A 15,241-nucleotide genomic window follows, 5' to 3' on the forward strand; every position below is an offset into this window, starting at 1 on the left:
GAGTGTTGAGGCTGTTTGACGGTTTCAGCCAATGCAATGAATTCAAGTAAAACAAAACAAGGGTAGACAATACAAAGTGTAGCATACAATCTAAAGGAGGTGCATGAACACGTTGAGGTGCAGAAATTGTTGAAGCTAGCAGAACAGGTAGTTGATTAAATAACCATGTGTTATCCTGGGCTTGATAAATAGATGTATGAAGTGCAAAAGCAGGGAGGTTAAGATGAATATTCGTATAACTCTAGATTGGCCTAGGCTGGAATACTGGATGCAATTCTGTGCATTACACTTTAGGAAGACTATGAAGATTGTAGAGAGACTGCAGAAAAGATTTACAACATGGGTTCCAAGAGTGAGCAACTTCATATTGAATGGATAGATTGTAGGAGTTGGAGGTTGAGAGGGAGATTTGATTGAGGTGTACAAAACCACAAGGAGTCTGGACAGTGTGGATCGAGAGAACCTGCTCGGACTGGTAGGTTGAGAACCAGAGGACACAGATTTAAGATGATTGGCAAAAACACCAATTGTAACCCTAGGTGAAACACTTTCACACAGCAAGTGGGTGAGGGTACGAAATGTACTGCCTAAGAGTATGGCGAAGGCAGGTCAAACTGTGGCATCAAAAAGAAATTGGAAAAGCAACCTGTACAGAAACATTTGCAGGGCTATGGGGAAAGGAGGGAGCCAGGATTCTAGCTAAATTGCTTTTACAGTTGGCCGATGAGCTGAATGGTCTCCTTCTGTGTTATAATTATTTTACAGTTTTATGCTATATTAAGGTAAAGTGAGATGGATCACACTTTTAGTAATGGAATCCAGCTATTAACACAGTGTGTGGGGAATGGAATCTGGTCTCACTGTTCATGATACAATTGATTTTTTAATGCACTGTTTGGATGGCTCTCATTGTTATGAACGGAATCAACTTATTAACAGAATGTGTTGGATGGTCACAATGTTAGTCATGGAATCAATTTATTCATACAGGCTTGATGACGGCTTCCATCTTAGTGGTAATAGAGTCTCCTTATTAATACATTGATGCAGACAGTGAATCGAAGACTTATGCTGCTCTGCATCTGTTCTCAGAGCTGTCCCACTGATTAATTCCCTGTAATGTAACAATTGCTTCAATGAAGTAATTAAGGTATCACAACAGCTCCTTCAATATTGCTGTTGGCGCTCGCTGGAATAAATAATTAGTGGAGTCATGTTATGCTAGATAAGCTTTCTGGAGATGGCTCGTAAAAGCCTTATTGGTGAGCATTTTCTGGAGGTGCAGCACATACATGTTCATGAACCCATTATAACAATATCTCCTGTGGTGTTGCCAAATTGGTTTAAAACAGTGAGATCCAGTCCAAAGCAAGCACTGTAGTCACCACAGTTCAATGAAATATAATGCAACAAGATGCTTAAGCAGGCATTAGCCCTACCATTGCCCTGTTGCATAACTTCCAGCAAACACAACACAATTCAGGTTTAGTAGCTGGCCTTGCTTCTACCCCTAAGTAGAACGTTCCTGCCTCTAAAGACAGCGGTCAGCTCTCATTTTCTGATACAGAACCACCCGAGCTCGAAAATCTCCATGCTTTCAATATTCCTGGAATTGGACTATAATAGTGTGATGCTGGGGATGTGAACAGGGACAGAGAGACTGATAGATAGTTACACACAGGCAAAGACAGTGAGATGGAGAGAGAGAAAGAAATGACATGAGAGAGAGAGAAGAGGCAAAAATGGGAAAGGGTGATAAAAACAAGCAAACAGAGACAGAGCGACACAATATAAAGGTAGAGATGAATTAAAATATGAATAGAGAGGAACACAGTCAGAGACAAAATAGAGAAATAAGTGGAAAAAGATGCTGATAAAGAGTGCAAGATAGCTGGAAATTAAAGGAGCCAAAGAATATGCAAAAAAAAAGAAGAGAAAATCTTCGACAGGCTGTGTCTGTTCAATTGTGATAAGCCCAAAACCTCAGAAAATCCATTGAGGAATGAAAGAAAAGTAGCAAAAATAACTTGCCATGTTAACTCTGTTCTCTCTCCACAGATGATGAGTACTTTCAGAACGTGCAGCCCTCCGCTCCCATCCCAACTTCACCATAAAACCCGCGGACAAGGGAGGCGCAGTTGTAGTATGGCGCACTGACCTCTACATCGCCGAGGCCGGACGCCAACTCTCCGACACCTCCTCCTACCGCCCCCTTGATCATGACCCCACCCCTGAGCACCAAACCATCATCTCGTAAACCATCCACAACCTCATCACCTCAGGTGACCTCCCACCCACGGCCTCCAACCTCATCGTTCCCCAACCTCGCACTGCCCGCTTCTATCTCCTTCCCAAAATCCACAAACCTGAATGCCCTGGTCGACCCATTGTCTCCGCCTGCTCCTGCCCCACCGAACTGATCTCCAACTATCTAGACTCCATTTTCTCCCCCTTGGTCCAGGAACTCCCTACCTATGTCCGTGACACCACCCACGCCCTCCACCTCCTCCAGAACTTCCAATTCCCCGGTCCCCAACACCTCATCTTTACCATGGACGTCCAGTCCCTCTACACCTGCATTCCCCATGCAGATGGCCTTAAGGCCCTCCGCTTCTTCCTGTCCCGCAGGCCCGACCAGTCCCCCTCCACTGATACCCTCATCCGCTTAGCCGAACTCGTCTCACACTCAACAACTTCTCTTTCAATTCCTCCCACTTCCTACAGACAAAGGGGGTAGCCATGGATACCCGCATGGGCCCAAGCTACGCCTGCCTCTTTGTAGGTTACGTGGAACAATCCCTCTTCCGTACCTACACCGATCCTAAACCCCACCTCTTCCTCCGTTACATTGATGACTGTATCGGCGCTGCCTCGTGCTCCCACGAGGAGCTCGAACAGTTCATACACTTCACTAACACCTTCCACCCCAACCTTAAGTTTACCTGGACCATCTCTAACACCTCTCTCCCCTTCCTGGACCTCTCTGTCTCCATATCGGGCAACCACCTAGAAACCGATATTCATTTCAAGCCCACCGACTCCCACAGCTACCTAGAATACTCCTCCTCCCACCCACCTTCCTGCAAAAATGCTATCCCCTATTCCCAATTCCTTCGCCTCCGCCGCATTTGCTCCAAGGATGAGGCATTCCACTCCCGTACATCTCAGTTGTCCTCGTTTTTCAAGGACCGTAACTTCCCCTCCTCGGTGGTCGAGAACGCCCTCAACCGTGTCTCCCACATCTCCCGCACCTCATCCCTCACACCCCGTCCACGCAATAAAAACCAAAAAAGAATCCCCCTCGTCCTCACGTACCACCCCACCAACCTCCGGATCCAACGCATCATCCTCCGACACTTCCGCCATCTGCAATCCGACCCCACCACCAAAGACATCTTTCCCTCCCCACCCTTATCTGCTTTCCGGAGGGACAACTCTCTCCGTGACTCCCTTGTCCGCTCCACACTCCCCTCCAGCTCCACCACACCCGGCACTTTTCCCTGCAACCGCAGGAAGTGCTACACCTGCCCCCATACCTCCTCCCTCACCCCCATCCCAGGCCCCAAGAAGACTTTCCACATCAAGCAGATGTTCACCTGCACATCTGCCAATGTGGTATACTGCATCCGCTGTACCCGTTGTGGCCTCCTCTACATCGGGGAAACCAAGCGGAGGCTCGGGGACCGCTTTGCAGAACACCTACGCTTGGTTCACAATAAACAACTGCACCTCCCAGTCGCGAACCATTTCAACTCCCCCTCCCATTCCTCAGACGACATGTCCATCCTGGGCCTCCTGCAGTGCCACAACGATGCCACCCGAAGGTTGCAGGAACAGCAACTCATATTCCGCTTGGGAACCCTGCAGCCCAATGGTATCAATGTGGATTTCACAAGTTTCAAAATCTCCCCTCCCCCTACCGCATCCCAAAACCAGTCCAGCTCGTCCCTGCCTCCCTAACCTGTTCTTCCTCCCACCTATCCCCTCCTCCCACCTCAAGCCGCACCTCCATCTCCTACCGACCAACCTCATCCCGCCCCCTTGACCTGTCCGTCCTCCCTGGACTGACCTATCCCCTTCCTAACTCCCTACCTACACTCACCTTTACTGGCCCCATCCCCGCCTCTTCGACCTGTTTGTTTCCTCTCCACCTATCCTCTCCTCTATCCCTCTTCTATCCGCCTCCCACTGTCTCCCTATTTATTTCAAAACCCCCTTCCCCTCCCCCTTTTCTGATGAAGGGTCTAGGCCCGAAACGTCAGCCTCTCTGCTCCTATGATGCTGCTTGGCCTGCTGTGTTCACCCAGCCCTGCAGCTTGTTGTCTAGTACTTTCAGCATATCCTGTTTTTGATTTCAGATTTCCAGCAGCCACGGTATTTTGCTTTCATATAAAAGCAAAGTACATCCGAGTTTGTCTCCATTTTTCAGATGCTGTCTGACCAATAGCATCAACAAAAGTGTATTTGCAGCATTTTTTGTTTTCAGCACTTGTACTTCTATTTAATCTGTGCTGTTTGTCTTATCTTGTCAGAAATCGTTCTGACATCCTTCTGGCTCCCCCACAGGCTCCACTCCACCTTGACAACTTCAATTCTTGCTCTTACCTTTCATTTTTTGAACTATATTTAATTCTAGTCTCCCTGCTGTAGGAAAGATGTTGTGAAACTTGAAAGGGTTCTGAAAGGATTTACAAGAATGTTGCCAGGGTTGCAGGGTTTGAGCTGTAGGGAGAGGCTGAATAGGCTGGGGCTATTTTCCCTGGAGTTTCAGAGACTGAAGGGTGACGTTATAGAGGTTTATAAAATCATGAAGGGCATGGATAGGGGGAATAACCAAAGTCTGTTTCCAAGTGTAGGGGAGTCCAAAACTAGAGGGCATAGCTTTAAGATGAGAGAGGAAAGATTTAAAACAGATCTAACCGTAGAGAGTGGTACATGTATGGAATGAGCTGCCAGAGGAGGTTGTGGAGGCTGGTACAATTACAACATTCAAAAGGCATCTGGATGGGTACATGAATAGGGAGGGTTTAGAGGAATATGGGCCAAATGCTGGCAAATGGGACCAGATTAATTTTGGATATCTGGTCAGCATGGACAAGTTGGATCAACTGTTTCCATGCTGTACAACTCTATGATTCGATGTTGTAAACAAACATAATGCAGCACTTCAGGGATAGTATTCCACCTTCATCTTAGATATTTTACAATCTTCTGACTCATGAAATGGGTTAAAAGGAGGTTTGGAGCAGCCTCAACTCACAGGTTGCTGTCCAGCTTAGGAACCCTTACAGCCGGTGGTACGAGGAGATTTTTCCTACATCAATGTGGGCTGAATTGGAAGGTGGGTTCCAGAATTAGGATGGGAGCACCTGTTCAGCTTGCCACACTGGATGGATTTGCAATGATATAGTTTATCACCACTCATGTAGTAAACATGCAACAAGGGCGAACTTATCTTCCTTGAGGAAATCTGCTCTCAAAAGATTTCACCATGAATAAAGAGTGTTGTGAACAAGGAGGATCATGTCTTGTCTTGGTCTTACTGTTGGATGCTATAACCCCTCAGATCAGTGCAAATCTGCACCTAAAATCATTTATGCCTTCTCCATAATAACCTTTAACAGGAGCTGATATACAAATGAGACATTACACTGGAATCGTTTAAATACAGCTTTTAATTAATATTAAATATCTGTGAAGGAGAAACATTATTTTCTCTATTGTTATTATTTACTTATTTAGAATGTTTTAACAGAAGAAAATATATTTACAAAATATCAAAAATATAGTTCCATGGAAAATTTTCTCAATGGAAAATAAAGTGAAGTGATTGCTGATATGAAATAATTGACTGGAGACCCCCCTCCCCCATTAATGTTTCTCCAAGTAAAAGAGGTCACATGTACCCTGTCCCCTTGCACGCTACCCCCACATACATCATCCCTGGTTCTGCCTTCACTTACCATCGTCAGCAATGCCTTGTGGGAGATCAGAGTCCAACTGGCTCACCGAATAAAGGTGCGTCTGTCCAGCTGCTGCAGACCCCTCATTGGGATGGCTCCCAATGCCTGACACTGTAAGGGAATAGAACAACTGTGACAGACTGTGTGGAAAGATAGAGTGGGATAACAAACCCTTTCATCTGTTGATCCTTGATGAGGGATAATTTAATGCAGAATGCATAAACTGCAACTGAACTGTTTTAAGCACTTAGGATGGGAAATTTTCAGAAAGCAAGATTTGCATTTCTATAGCAGTTTCCATGGCCTTAGGATGTCTACAAATGCTTTACACCCAATAAGTACTCTTGGTCTTTGCAACGTGGAAAACAATTTGTGCACAGCGAAGTCCAGCAGGTGGAAATGTCAAAATGACCAGTAAATATGTTGCAATAGTTGGATAATAACGGTCAGGATGCATCTGTAGTTTGGAAAAATGCCACAGAATCTGAGCGGGAAGCTAGGACCTTGGCTTAATATCTCGTGCAAAAGGTGCTATTCTGACAGTGCATTCATGCACTAATGTGTCAATCTTGATTATGTAGTCCAGTGTCTAGAATGGCAATTTGAAACCACAACCTCAGAGCAGGGAGGGTTACCACTGAACCATTAGAGACAAAAAAAACCTGCAGATGCTGGAATCCAAGGTGGACAAACAGAAGGCTGGGAAGAACACAGCAAGCCAGGCAGCATCAAGAGGAAAGGAGCAGTCAACACATTGGGAACTACCCGTCTTAGCGCAGTAGGCAGCACATCAGTCTTGAGTTCAATCCTCAGAGCTTGAGAACCACTGAATCATGATTAGGTTACTAGGATCAATAGAAATAGATGGCATACATCACTTAGACTCGTGAGGTAGCTGACTCTCCACTTTTAATTAGGCCACTTTAAAACCTGCCAGAAGATAAACAGTTTTAATGTTCACCTCATCTTTATTCCTTATTCAGGGAGGAAAAGCGATGTCGTCAGTAGCTGCTTCATGAAATACCTTCATTATGTTGATACGATGTCTTAGTGAAAACCCCTTCAACATGCTGTCTCTCCGAGGGGTCTCCCGCCAACTTTCCCATGGAACAGTTCCGTACTCACACTCCCACGTTGGCTCAGGCTAAACTATTCAAACAGCTGAAGGACTTTTACAACTCGCTACGTGGGGACCCTTAATTAATAGTCCGCTGTGGTAAGCGCTGCCCGTTGAGCCAAAGACTGGCTCGAAACTACGTCAAACCCCACCCTGCCCTTACTCCGATGTAATTCCCATAATAAGCTGTCTTCAGCACAGAAAAGTGGGGAACTTACATTCTCACTACCTTCCCCACCCGACCCGAGCCTCGGAAGGGGTTGGGGGGCGAGGGTGCAGACATTTATTCAGACTGACTGCCAGGCTCAGGCCGGTGAATGGGTGGTGGTGAGTTTTGTGTGTGTGTGTGTGTGTGTGTGTGTGTGTGTGTGTGTGTGGGGGGGGGGGGGGTGTGGGTGACGTTTTCACTCAATGATTATAATTTACAGGAAGACCCCAAACTCCCTCATCACCCGGCCGCCCACGGTAGCCATCGAAACCTCTTTTAGACAAGCTCCAAATGTCAGCAGGAAATTCCTTCTGTACCGAGGCTGCATTCACTGCTGTGCTTTCAAAATGGAACCATTTCTGAGCTCCGCATTAATCAATCAGTATTCGTAACTGGCAAATGTTAGTGGTTGCCTAGTGAGTGCTCTCTGCACACAGATGCACGAATCTTTAACAGGGAGAGTGAGCGGGAGAGAGAGTGAGAAAGATGCGGTCAGTGGGGGTGGCTTTGGCGGGGGTGGGGGTTGGGGGGGCAAGAGAAAGAGCTTTTTGTTGAGGCTGCTTTTGACTAAATGACAGAATGATGAATTGCCCTCATCGAGCACAGTGAAACCAAACGGCCTGACGTAAAGCCAGTCTCACCCGCCCGTCTCTCAGTTAATTAAATCCATCAATACTTTCATTCTGCATCTTCTTTCTTCGAGTAAATTTTGACAGGCAGAAACAGGGAGGACCTACCTTTCCGAAAACAAAAGCATTGCCAGGCTCAGGCACATATGCCATTGAACAAAAGAGGGCTGAAATCTCTTCAGGGAAGGAGTCCCACCTTAAGAATTCCCAGGTTAAGCTATTGGAAATGAAATCCAGCTGGACCAAGCCCAGGTCTTTGTGTGTAGGTTGATTCACGTTTTCTAAGAGGTTGGGTAATCATGTTGGAACAAGACTACTGTTATCCAGCTCAAACAATGCAAACAGGAAGCTTGGGGACCTTTTGTACATAACTCGGGAGTCCTTTCCATCTGATACAGTCTACAATTCAAATCCCTATTATACACCAATGAAAAGGCATCACAGCATTTCTCCCATGCTCACTTCCAATCTCTTCATAAAAACCGAAAGTTCTGAGGAAGGGTCACCGGACCCGAAACGTTAACTCGAATTTTCTTTTTCTTCACAGATGCTGCCAGACCTGCTGAGCTTTTCCAGCAACTTTTGTTTTTGTTCCAATCTCTTCATGCTACCCCCAGCTACACATTTCCATAAGAAGCCAATCGGCAACAGTTGAGAGACACAAAGAAAAAACTGCAGATGCTGGAATCCAAGGTAGACAAACAGGAGCCTGGAAGAACACAGCAGGCCAGGCAGCATCTGGAGGAAAGGGGCAGTCAACGTTTCAGAAATTACCCTTCTTCAGTTGAAACTGTGGCAACCTACAGTTGCTCAATGTCCAGCAAGTGATCTCTCCCTTTGTCTCGAGATTTTTGTTTCTATTCCCAGAAAACTTCCTCCTGTAATTGGACAGAAAGGATTTGCATTTACGTGGCACCTATCACACTGGGTTTCTGACTGGCACTGGAGATGTTCATTTCCCATCTCGAAGGACGTTTCGCCTCTTCAGGATATCCCAACGCGCTCTCACCAACTAGGATCCCAGATGTGATGCAAAGTGATGAAGGAACGAGATTTGCTTAGCCTCAATACTCTATCTCTTAACCATACCCTCAGTTGCCTCCACTATACCTGCAGTTCTTTTGCTAAACCTTTCAACTTGCTGTCCCTTCCTTTAAAATGCTTCCATCTTCTTGCAATTTTTTTTTGGTCACTTGTCCCTTCTTTGCTTTTGTGTCAAATTTTGTTTGTCAGTATTGTTAAGTAGGATGTTTAAAGGCATTGTATAAATACAAGCTGCCGTTTTTTGGCCTCAACTGGGGATTACAGTTGGAGTAGAAATTAAACAGGATAAATAAATAAAAATGTACATTGAGTTCCTGCTTCTTGAGAGATATTGAGCTTGATGTTCGCTAGGAGTGTGAATTGCGGAGAACATAATAATGTTGCCCCATGTGGTTGAACGGCTGTTGTCATCGCCCGTCCAGGTTGGTGAATGGAGAATGCCCATTTCAGCTAGGTCTGGGAGAGCTGCCCAAACCTATGCAACTCTTCCACATTGTGAGGCATAATCTTGAGGAGAAAGTTGGAGAGCACGAGAAATGCTTTGCCAGACTCTCTTTCTTAAGGACAGTCTCAGTAAACAGTGATGAGGAAACTGCTACAATTACTTGAATACAGGTCACGCATGGCGACTTATAAAACTTTTCACTGTTCTTTTTTTGTAAAAATACACGTGACAATAAATTGCTATTCTATTCTATTCTGTTCTATTCTATTCTAATTGCACATGGAAAATGTGACTTAAGCTTGTTAAACCTATTTCCCATGTTGGGATACTGTCTCTAAGCAGGTGGCCAATGTCCCTTGATTACAACAAGAACAACCTACACTTATATAGTATTTGTAATGCAGTAAAACACATCAAAGCACTTCGCAGGGGCATCATAATGTAACATTAGACGTAGCCAAATAGGGCGGTATTAGAGCAGACAATCAAAGGTTAGGTCTTACAGGTAGGTTTTAAGATAGTATTTAAGGAAGGAAGCAAGATAGAGAGAAGTAAGGTGCAGGGAGGAAAGGAGGGCATTGTAGGGATTGGAATCTCGCATGACCACAAACCATGGAGGAGTTAAAATTAGCAGATGTTCAAGAGCCCAGAGTTCAAGGAATAAACAGGTGTTTGCAAGGTTGCTGGGTTGGAAGGGATTAAATAGGCATGGACATGGAGCCTTTTGAAAATAAGGATGAAATTTTTATCCTAAGGTATACCTTAAACAATTCTTGAATTTATACTTACAGCTACCATGATGAATGTGTACAAAGAGGAGATTAACTTTGGATAGAAATGAGGACAGACTTGCAACAATAAACTACCAACGTTTTGAATATTATCACAGTCACACTGACCAGATCACCCTGCCTCAGAGCACTAGAGTTACACTGTCGACAAAAGCACGCATCGGGGCACTATGGTCACATTGCCAGCCATCACACTACCTGAAGCACTACAGCCAAACTGTCCAAAGTCATTTTGCCTCAGATCACTACAGTAACACTGTCCAAAATTATCCTGCCTCATTGTGCTGTCCACAGTTTAGCTAACTCAGAGCACTACAGTCAAACTGTCCACAATCAACCAGCCTTACAGCACTGCTGGCAAAATCACCACATTCACCCTGGCTCAGAGCACAACAGTCACACCATCCAAAATCACCTGCCTCACAGCACTACAGTCACATTGCCCATAGTTACCCGACCCAGTGCACTACAGTCATATTGTCGTCACCCACTCTCAGAACACTACAGTTAAACTGTCCATAATCACCCCACATTAGAGCACTACAGTCACATTGTCCACAATCACCAGCCTCATAGCATACACACATTGTCCCAATCATCCACATCACAGCACTAGAGTCACAATGTCCACAATCACCCTGTCTAGAGCACTACGTCACACTGCCCACAGTTACACCCCCTCAGTGCACTGCAGTCACAGGCAACATACATCTAATCTCAGAACACTACAGTTACACTGTCCACTGACCTCAGAGCACTATGGTCAAAATTACTGTATTCACCTCAGCTGAAAGCACTACAGTCTCTCCACTGACCAACACTACAGCCACACTGTATACAATCTTCCTGCCTTAGAGCGCTACAGTCACTCTGCCTACAGTAAACCAACCTCAGTGCACTACAGTCAACAGTCATCCACTCTCAGAGCACTATAGTCACACCGTCCACAATTACCCTGCATGGAGCACCCCCTTCCGAACACTACTGCCACATTGTCCACAATCACCCTGCCTCAGAGCACTACAGTTACACTGCCATCATTCATCTTGCCTCAGAACATTACAGCTACACTCGCCACAATCACCCCGCCTCACAACACTGCAGTCAAACTCTCCACATTTAACCTGATTCGGAGCATGACAGTCACATTATCCACAATCACCCTACCTCACAGCACTACAGTCATAGTTACCCATCTCAGTCACACAATTAACATTCACCTGATCTCACAGCACTACAGTCACACTGTCCGCAATCACACCAACTCAGAGCACTACAGCCACATGATCAAAAATCACCCACTCTCAGAGCACGATAGTCAAACTGTCCACAATCACCCTGCATGAAACACTATAGTCAAAGAGTCCATGAACAGCCCACGTCACAGAACTACAGTCACACTGTTCACAATGACTCTGCCTCAGAGCACTGTAGTCACACTATCCACAATCACCCCGCCTCACAGCACAATGGGCACACTGTTCACAATCACCTCCTCACTCCCCCAAACAATATTACTGTCACACTGCTGACAATGACCCAGCCTCACGGCAGTACAGTCACACTCTCCACAGTCACCCCACCTCAGAGGGCTACAGTCACAGCATCCACAATCACTTAACTGTACAGCACTACAGTCACACTGTCCACAATGACTCCAACTCACAGTACTACAGTCACACTGCCCATAATCACTCTGCCTCACAGCACCAATGTCACAGCGCCCACAGTTACTCAACCTCAGAGCACGACAGTCACACTCTCCACAACCACCCTGTCTGAAGCACTGCAGTCAAATTGTACACAATCACCCCATCCTCGTAACACTAGTCACACTGCTCATAATCACCATGCCACAGAAAACTAGTCACACTGTTCATCATTACTGGTCCTCAGAGCACCACAGCCACACTGTCCAAAATATCCCAGCTCGGAGAACTACAATTACACTGGCAACAGTCATCCTGACTCACAGCACCACAGTCACACTGCCAAGTCACCTTGCTTCAGAAAATTACAGTCACATTGCCCACAACCACCCTGCCCCATAGGACTATAATCATACTGTCCACAATCACCCTGCCTCACAGCATTACTGTCACAGTTCCCACAGTCACAGGCCTCAGAGAACTACAGTCAGCCTCCATCACTGCACTACAGTCCATAATCACCACTGCCCATAATCACCATGCCTTAGAGCACTATAGTCACTGGTCCCACATTCACTCTGCCTCAGTCACACTCTCCACAATCAGACTGCCTCAGAGAACTACAGTCACACTGGCAACAGACATCCTGACACACCCATCACACCATCCATATTCACTCTACTACTGAGCATTTCAGTCACATTGCACCCAGTTACCACACTTCAGAGCACTACAGTCGCACTGTCCACAATCACTCACCTCACAGCACTGCAGTCACACTGTCCACAAATACTCTGCCTCAGAGCAATACAATCACACTAGCCATATTCACACAGCCTCAGAACACTAGTCACACTATCAACAGTCACCCAGATACAAAGTACTGCGGTCATACGTCAACAGTCATCCTGGCTCATACTGTCCCCAATCATAGAATTTACAGAAGAAATCCATTCAACCCATCATATCTGTACTAGCTCCTGAAAGATCTACCTAACTAGTCCCATTCTCCAGCCCTACATCCATAGTCCTGTAACTACATCCCTTTTAAAAATATATGTCCAGCTCTCTTTTGAAACCTCCTATGGAATTTGCCTCCATCACTCTCCCAGGCAACGCATTCCAAATCCTAACAACTGTCTGAGTAAAGAAGTTCCTCCTCATCAGGAGGCAATTTTTTTTACACAGAGGGTGGTTCGCATATAGAATGAACTTCCTGAGGAAGTGGTGGATGCAGTTACAATTACAAAGTTTAAAAGACATTCAGATAAGTACATGAATAGGAAAGGTTTGGAGGGATATGTGCCAGGAGTGGGCGGATGGGACTAGTTTCGTTTGGAATTATGTTCAGCATAGACTGGTTGGTCCGAAGGGTCGCTTCCATGCTGAATGACTCTATGACTCTACGACTCACTCCTACCTCTCTTACTGACCCCAAATTACTGACATACCAGTTGGTGGAAATACAATATCCTTCTTTACTTTCAAAATTGTTCATACAGTTATTTTGAACACTTCAAAAAGGTCACCTCTTAACTTCTATTCCAAGGAGAACCAAAACCAATCTTCCAAATCTTTCCTTAGATCTAAAATCCTTCATTCGTGGTATCATTCTAGAGAATCTCCTTGGAACTCTCTCCAGGGTTTTACCATCCTTCCTTAAATAAGGTGCATTACTTCACATTGCTCTGCATTGAAATTCATCTGCCAGGTGTCTGCTCACTTGGCCAACATGTCAATGTCCCTCTGAAGTCGCTCAGCATCATCCTCACAATTCACTGTTCTCTCTAGCTTAGTTTCACCAGCAACCCACTGGCACTTTGTGCAAGTGAGATTGTCCTGGATGTCTTGTGGACCCAAAACCTCCCACATTTTACATGCTTTACACATCACAAGCTTTCTCAGAGCCTGCGCCATCCTTACTGGTCAAGGTGATGCATGCTGCTGAGGTTCTGTCATTTCTAAACTACAAACAATTTTGTAACAGTCTTTCTGTCTCTGTCTTTTGGTCCAAGGAGGAGGGCAGGAGGGATGTAAAATTTGGGGCCCCTCTGTGCTTGGAAACTAAGGCTCTGGCAATCCTCTCCTTGGTTGTAGTGACTGAGCTGACTTTTACCAGGATCCTCTGTATTTGTGCCCTCTGTATCACCACCATTCAGGGCACTACAGTCACACAGTCTACAGTCACCCTGCCTCACAGCACTGCAGTCACACTATCCACAATCAGCCTGCTTCAGAACACAAGAGTTACATTGTCCACAATCACCCTGCCTCACAACACTATGGTAATATTGCCCACAGTTACTGTGTCTCAGGGAAATATAGTCACACTGTCCACAGTCACACTGCCTCACAGCACTACAACCGTACTGTCCATAATCACCACCCCTCAGGGCACTACAGTCACACTGACTGACAGCACTGCAGTCACACTATCAACAATCACCACACCTCAAAGCTTAACAGACACACTGCTCACAGTCACCTTGTCGCAGAACACTATAGTCACACTGCCCACCGTCACCTTGCCTCACTGCACTACAGCCACACTGCCAATAGTCGCCTGCCTCACAGCACTACAGTCACACTGTCAATCGTCAGCCTGCCTCACTGCACTACAGTCACAGTGCCCACACTCACTGTGCTTCAGAGTTCTTAGTCACACTGCCTATATCACCCTACCTCACAGCAGTACAGTCACACTGTCCACAGTCACCATCTTCACAGCACTACAGTCACACTGTCCACAATTACCACCCCTCACAGCACTACCGTCACAATGCCCACTGTTATACTGCCTCAGAGCTCTACAGTCAAACTGCTCAGAGTCATGCCTCTTGCTGAAATCTGAGTTTCTCCAGTGCTTCCTTTTCATTTACTTCAGGTGTCCAGCATGCTGAGCATTTTGCTCTTTATCAGTTTGGACTCAGAGGTGGGTTGCATCAGACAGCCATCCCATTGCCTCTTCTTGATGTCTCTCATCTTCAACCCCATCTCTATGGAAGCAGAAACATTCGACTCGGGGAGGGAAATGGTGGTGAGAAGGTTAATGGGGAAACAGGACAAAGTGTGAATAAGAATGCAGGCAGCAGAGCTCAGGTTGAATTTAACTTCATTGCTTGGGAAGACAGAGTTGGGAGTGTTGAATAGGTGCATGAACTGACTGCACAGAGTAGCCGATGTAAATGTATGTGTGTGGCTGAGTGAGTTAGCTGGGGCAGAGAGCGGTGGCTGAGTCTGTAAGCTGGTAAAAGAGTATGGCTCAGAAGGTTGATGCAATGAATGAGTTAATTTTGACTGAAAGAGTTATTCACCATTTTATGCTGTTTGAAATGAATGAAATGATCCAATGAATATGCAATTTCCACTGATCGTGGCAAACATTTTAACAAAGT

The 15,241-nt window shown here is 45.8% G+C and overlaps 1 protein-coding gene across 1 annotated transcript in view; it reads right to left on the minus strand.

The window, feature by feature from the left end:
- The window catches only part of LOC109919318 (ALK tyrosine kinase receptor-like), a 134,793-nt gene that overhangs the window by 49,654 nt on the left and 69,898 nt on the right, over window positions 1-15,241 (minus strand). The window contains exon 2 of the mRNA XM_048600463.1: window positions 5,964-6,074. Within this exon, the coding sequence (XP_048456420.1) occupies window positions 5,964-6,074 (111 nt within the window). The remainder of the gene's footprint in view (window positions 1-5,963; window positions 6,075-15,241) is intronic.

The sequence above is a fragment of the Rhincodon typus genome, chromosome 8 (assembly GCF_021869965.1).
Source record: "Rhincodon typus isolate 14 chromosome 8, sRhiTyp1.1, whole genome shotgun sequence".
In the NCBI taxonomy this organism is placed as follows: Eukaryota; Metazoa; Chordata; class Chondrichthyes; order Orectolobiformes; family Rhincodontidae; genus Rhincodon; species Rhincodon typus.